Consider the following 7,324-nt stretch of genomic DNA (forward strand, 5'->3'; position numbering starts at 1 on the left):
TAAATTACATGTTTAATTTCTTAAGTCTTCGTCCAAGAGAAATAGAGAAACAACAAATGAATTTATTATTTTTGTAATATTTTGTTGTTAATGAGCTAATGAAGATAGTTAAAGTTGTCGAAAGTTATAACTTTTTGTCTACTTGTTCCCACCTCCTCTATTGGATTATATTTCTGTTGGTCTTTATATAGACATCTTCACTTTAGTGTTGTTCTCAATTTGTAAGTTCTGTTTGGATTTAATTTAGATAATTCCAAAAATGAATTCTATTGTTTATGTTCTCGATATTTAGCTCTGGTTCGAGTATAATATTTTGAGAATAGATTTTGTAAAAAAAAAAAAAAAAAATTGAAAAATGTGTGTTAAAAAAAAAAGAAAAATTTTTGAGTTTACATACAAAAATATTTTATTCAAAAAATGTGATGTTAAAAATGAGTTTGAGAAAAATAAATTTTAAATAATGAGCCTAAAAAAAGGGGCTTAGGCCGTTTGTGTTTAAAAAATCTTCAAATGTGTGATATTTCCCAAATTATAGGACTTTCTTTCCTATAGAATCATTTGGTAAATTTTTATTTATAGCTACTCTACACTAGGGCTATAAATCTTAAGATTTATCAGTCGAAATTCTTTCTTTTTTTTTTTGGATATCCAGGTATCCCAACTTACACCAGACTAAATTCTGGACCTCCAAGACCCATGCCCCTAGAACCTTGGAGGGGGTAAATCGCGGGTTATGCCTCAACTGAATCACAGGTTCCCTCCATTGACTATACACTTTTGCGCACAAGAGACCCTTATCCACAGTGATTGCTCCATACCAAATTTTTGGCCACAGGTTCCCACCAGAAATCGAACTCTCCACCCTACCGCTGATTATCAGTCGAAATTCTTATTTGCACTGGATTGAGTTTTCGCATTGGAGTATAATTTTAAGGGCCGTTTGTTTTGTATTTTAGTTTTCAGCTTTGAGTTTTAAGTTCACTTTTATTTTTCTATTTTGAAAGTCTGTTTTGAAATTTTTAAAAACGTGTTTAATTTTTCATTTTGAAAATTATTTCTCAAAACAGAAAATTAGAAAAAAAAAGTTTAGTTTGAAATTTTGAGAACTTATTTTATGTCATTTTATTCCATGAAATTTGATTATTCAATAAAAAAAATAGAACAATTTTACGTTAATATATTATCAAGTATTATATATATATTATTTTTTAAGAGTTTTTATTCAAAGCTTGGACTATTTTTATTTTTTATTTTTCTAGTATATTTTAAACTTAATGACGTGGACTCAAAATAGTTTTATATGCGTTCATTTAGATATTTTTTTAGAATTTTTATGTAAAGCTGGGATTTTTTTATTTATAATTTTTAATTTTCTAGTAAATTTTATAATTTTCTCTGTTTAAGATTTTTATTTTTTAGAATTTTAGAAATTATTTTTTTAAATTTTTAAATTTTATTATTTAGAATTTACATTTATATTTTTTAAAAATTATTCAAATACTTGTTTTCCATGTTTTGAGTGTTTTCAGAACTTTCACTGAAAATACTTATAACGTCAAAAATACAATTTGAGTTTTCTGTTATAAATTTAATTTTATTTTTGAAAACGTATTTTCAGAAATATTGGACGAAACATGTTGTCAATGTTTTGTAGAACCAAAAATTGAAAACAGCCTGAAAATGTACCGTTAATTTCCTTGGAATGATGTCTTAAAAGCGTTTTCTCGTCTAATTTATTTGGATGATATTAAAAGATGAAAGGTAAGTTATTTTTATCGCCACTCGACAAATTTGTATACGGGACTTTTACTTTATACGTAGCTTCTCATTCTGTTCTTAGAGGCGGCTAGGGTCAATTAAATGGTCACCCAAGGTCCTGTATTTGACAAGAACCAAAAATTTATGTGGTATTGATATAATAAAAAAGGAAAAGATATCTTAAGTTACTTTTGTAATATTCCTTTAGTAACTTTTTTGAAAAACGAATAAAGAAACTTTAAACTTTCATTGTGACAATTATTGTCAGGAACATTATTAACGACATTATCATCGATAATCCTTCATAACAGTGTGTAGGTGATAATTGATGATATAAATGTTAAAACTTTTATTGGTGACACTAAGAACAACTCCAAATCCTAGAACTAAAAACACCATTATTTCCTATTTTGCAACAAATATTTGGTGCAACGTTACTCCAATCCAAAACCAAATTTTGCACCATTTTACACCCCATTTTGGTGCAAAATGATGTGAGCGAATAATGTTGCACCATATTTGATTAAAGTCTTTTTCGCCCTTTTTTTCATTTAGTACCAAATGTTGTTAAGGATATTTGTGTCATTTTATATTATACCTAAATTTTAATTCTTAATTAATAATTATTATAATTATTACTATTATTTTTTAGTACTGTTGTTGTTATTATTATTATTATTATTTTTTGTAATCAACTTTAATAATTTTTTATTACAATGATTTAATCATCATTTTATTTTTATTTTTGTGATTTAATAGTTTCTTAGTTGTGGCATTATTATTAATTGTACTACATTTTTGAAATTTGATTTTCATAAACGAAACACAATTAATTATGTAGTAGTAAATTAAATGAATAAATAATTTTTCAGATATATAAATTGTAAAGAATAAAAAATGAAGAAAACGATTGAGCAGTATTTATTTGGTGCAATTTTTTGGTGTAATGGTTGAAGATTATTTTTAGTTTGGTATAAGATTTGATGCAAAATGGTGTAAAACTTACCTCAAATTTTGCTGCAGAGTTAAATATGGCATAACTACTACTCTATTGAAGACGATATTGTCATCCATAATTGTGAATGGATGTGCATCAGTGATAGTCAACAATATTGGTGTCAATAATTCTGTCCGAAATTATTAAAAAATATTAATTTATGTCAGAATACTTATAATAATATTGTCAAAAAATCATTGATAGATTTTTTAGTGATTATTTGCTCCCATTAATTTTTTTTATCATGATGAAAATTTTCAGTTATTATTATTATTATTTAAAAGGTCCCACAATTTTTTTGCTCAAGGCCTTTCGGCTGCCTATTTTAATTTTTTTCGAATTTATTAAATACTTTTTATGAAAAGAACGCTTCAAATAGAACCACTCATCGATTTGGACGAGATAATGAATGTAATGTTTTGTTTCCTTCTACTAAGAAATAGGTCAAACCTTCAATCAAGACAAGTTGAGAAGTCCCCTTATATGTCGGTCTTGTGCCAAGTGTGATGTTGCCAAAAATCTCCAGTGTTTCTTGATTTATTCTGAAATTGGATAGTTCAACCTTATTTATAATTAACCTGCAACTTGTATTATCTTGTTTAATTTTATATTGCAGAAGTGTAAATGATAATTTCAACGTCAAAATTTAAGAGGTCACAATCACATGTCTAACCTAAGATGAATATTGAATTTGTATTAAAAATTACAATTAAAAGTGAATCTTATAGAGTTCACACTTAAGAAGTTTTCCTTAGGCCAGTTGATAGAAATCTATCTGATGCCATTTCTCACATCAGCATCTTTCTAGTCAACACAATAATTTTCTAAAAAAATTGGAATACCAAAGCATAGAGTTCTATATATAGTGTGGGACACAGAGAGAGAATTAAGGAAGAGGAAGAAGTAAAAGGGTGTTGAAATGAAGCGGCGGAGGGAGGCGGAGATATCATCAGAGATAAGGTCAGCCATTCAAGAGCTGTCGGCTGCTTCGGAGAGAGACGTCGTTAAACCTACGGCGGAGAGAGACAGCGTTAAACCTGCAGCGGAGACAGAAGGCGTTAAACCTGCGGCGGAGAGATGTGGAGATGATCTTCAAACGACACTGCAAATTCCCATCAAACCATTTCTCTCTCTGTGCAACCTTCTGATTCAAGTTCTTGGTTCATCTCTATCTCTATTTATATATATTTGATTAATGATTTGTGTGTTTATTTTGAATGATTAATTCCTGTAAACATTTTTTTTTTAATAAAACATTGGATACTTCAACTGTACTATGTGCAGATAAGATAGGGCCAACAATGGCTGTCCTGAGGCAAGACATTCATCAGAATATCCAGGTAAATTACCAACTAAAGTCCAAATGGTTTGTTTGGCATGTCCCACTCGATTATACTGGATAACATTTTAAAGTTACTTATTTAAATAATAAGTTAAATACTTATTTTTATGGTTACTTTGAAATTATGCTTTGGTAACTTCCAAATTAAATTCATGGATTATGCTAAATTCTTGTCATTTTCAGTTCATGAATGTGCAAAACACACGCATTGGTCCCTCATGCATCGCAAGTCTGCATCGTAATTAAATCATTGACGGCTAAGAAAGAGGCAAGAGCCAAGCTTTCACTTTGACTTTTATCCGATGCAATAATTCACCATAAAGCTTTATGTCCATCTAGTCCTTTATACCGTGGACCATGCTACACTATCAGACGTGGAAGAGGCTTGGTAGTGCAGTCCCTCTCACAATTTGGGGTGAGGGTGGGTTTTTGAGGGTATTTTTTTAATCATGATGCCGTCGAGGTGAGAGAAAATGGGAGAGGAAGTCTCTACCAGACCTTTTAGTAGAGGAGCATTACTCTTATACCCTCCTATTTCTGTCATTTTTAAATTATTAGGATGTTTTTAAATTTTCATCCAATAATTGTTTACTTTGTTAATCACTGAACGCGATTTTGTAAATGGAAATCAATGGCGAGATTCACTTGGCTCCTCCAAATACTAATGTGACATGATCGATAATGTTAATTGTAAAAAAATAAAAATAAAAACATAATAGATCGCTCCTTAAATACAGTTTGTGGTCAACCAGAATCTACATGATCAAATAACGCCAAATAAATAAATATTGTTCAATAAAAAACATTTCCGTCCATTAACCTATTCTTGTACTTTTAATTTAACCAAGTTATAATTTGTTAATAAAACCAATCTTGTACTTATTTATATCTTCAATCAATGTCTAGAGATTGGAGACGGTCCATGATTCTGATCCATTGAGATATTGGGATGTGGTTGAAATATTGAAGAAAGAGGTCAGTGAAGGAAAGGCCAAGAAGGGTCCCACGTGCAGTAAAGCCTTTGTTTGGCTTACCAGGTAAAAATTCTTTTAACCTTGTTATATGTACACTATGGTGTATACGTTAGTTTACACTTTGTCACATGTCATTATTCTATTGGATAGTTTGAATTTCAAACAATTTTTTCATTCAATTGACACTTGACAACAATGACAGTGTCAACCAAAGTGTCAAAAATCAATATATAAATAGTAAAGTTCAATTTCTTTGTGCATGTATTAGGGAAGACATTATTTAATTTAGGGTTAATTTCAATGGCCACATAATTTATTATTTGCAAAGCTTTTATTTATTTTTTTTCAAATAAAAAATTGATATTTAAGGTAACTTATTGATTTTGTCACTAAAATGCATTTCTATATTTCAAATGTTATTTGCAGATCACTGGATTTTTCAGTAACTTTGTTAAAATTACTTGTTGAGGATTTTGAGAGGGACATGGAACAAGCAGTGGAAAAGTCATATAATAACACTCTTAAGCCATGGCATGGATGGATTTCTTCTGCAGCTTATAAAGTAACGTTACATTTTTTAAAGTAGTTTATTTTTTTATTATTTGGGGGGGGGGGGGGGGGGTTGGCGGGGGGGGGGGGGGGGGGGGGGGGGGGGGGGGGGGGGGGGGGGGGGTATTGTGGCTTCTCGATTTACATGTAGAGAACCATCAAACCTGCGAACGATTAATTTCGCTTCACTAAAATAATATCATCACGTCTTGTATTGCTTGATTAAAGTAAATTACTTCAAAATATGCACTTCGTAACGTGTTTCATACATATTGTATGTTTGCACCTATTCGTTCTTTACCGACTAAAGATTTTTTTGTTGTATTTATATGCATTTTCTTTTTATAGGTTGCTCTCAAACTAGTGCCCGACACCAAAAGTTTGATAGATATTCTCAAGGCCAAAGATGCAGACAATGATATGCTTAAAAAAGAGATGCAAATCCTAATTTCGTTACTTGTACCCCAGTTGGAACGAAACTATGAAACTATGGTGAGCCACTACATTCATCTTTCCTTTTGAACTTTATTTTGTCGAAATTGAATCACTTAATTTATAATCTTGGTTTAGTTAAATTACTTTGACCAAGCCCCTAATTCTTTAAATTTATTTTTCTCCAAAACTCATTTTAACTATACATTTCACGGGACCTACAATTTTTTAATTACATATTTCATTAACTTTTATCAAAATTTACTAAAATTTTGATTTTTTTTTTTTTTTTTTTACCAAAACCAAACAAGTGGCCAAGTTGTTAGCTTGACTAATGGAAATATTGAGTAACTTGATTGAAACAAATGTGTATAATGAGTTAATATGAACTAATAAAGTTATTTCACTGGAAAATGAAAAATGAGTTCAATGAACTATTTTCCCTTTTTTTTTTATCCGAATTACTATTATGTTTGATATTATGTGCTAACTTTCTCTCTCCACTTTTCTTACTTTGCCCTTATCGTGCAGAGAACGTATGGATTGGATAAGTTGAAGTCCACGTGAATGATATGTTTGGTACTTACTACTATACATAATTAGATTGTACAATTGAAAAAAAAAATATTTTTTTTTCTTTTGTACCGTTTAATTCGTTCTTATTTACTTTATTAAAGTTAGACGAAGTGTACCGAGTTGAGTTTTCATTGATCTTTCTTTCTTCCCTATAGATAAATCTATTCCCATGCAATATAGAGCTATACCTTGTACAGTGTAAAATAGTCAACATATTATGAAGTTCATCAAGAAAATTATACATATTTATTGTGTATATATGATGACTGATGTGCATGTGGATGGACAGAAAAGGAAAGGAAGAACAGTGGAATGAAATTTGTTTTCATTAATTAAAATTCTGTAAATGGGTTCTTGTACATAGACAATGTATAAAATAAAAAGGAATATACAAAATCAATGTGTCTCCCTAAAAATAAAAAAGGATGACCGGTGGAATATTTCCAAATGAACTGTGTGAATTTTAACACACTCAAGTTGGAGCATGGATGTCCAGAATGCCGAACTCGCTTAGATGTTAATATAACATTACTTTGCCAATGGATTTTGAAAATATGTCAGCAATTTGTAGATGAGATGAAGTAAAAAGATGTAGCAATTTGTCCGGAATGAATATTTTCTCTCACCATATGACAGTTTAAATGAATATGCTTTGTGTGTTTATAGAAAATTAGGTTACGACAATGTGTAGTGCAG

General features: G+C 30.0%; 1 protein-coding gene across 1 annotated transcript; it reads left to right on the plus strand.

Annotated features, from left to right (window-relative positions):
* The first annotated feature begins 3,235 nt into the window (after positions 1 to 3,235).
* On the plus strand, positions 3,236 to 6,884 carry LOC111372216 (glycolipid transfer protein 3-like). Its single transcript, XM_022994441.1, has 6 exons — positions 3,236 to 3,915; positions 4,040 to 4,095; positions 5,004 to 5,134; positions 5,498 to 5,633; positions 5,969 to 6,112; positions 6,584 to 6,884. The coding sequence occupies exons 1-6, from the start codon at positions 3,675 to 3,677 to the stop codon at positions 6,617 to 6,619; spliced, it is 744 nt and encodes a 247-aa protein (XP_022850209.1). The 5' UTR covers positions 3,236 to 3,674; the 3' UTR covers positions 6,620 to 6,884.
* The last annotated feature ends 440 nt before the right edge of the window (positions 6,885 to 7,324 follow it).

This window comes from Olea europaea, chromosome 23 (genome assembly GCF_002742605.1).
Source record: "Olea europaea var. sylvestris chromosome 23, O_europaea_v1, whole genome shotgun sequence".
In the NCBI taxonomy this organism is placed as follows: Eukaryota; Viridiplantae; Streptophyta; class Magnoliopsida; order Lamiales; family Oleaceae; genus Olea; species Olea europaea.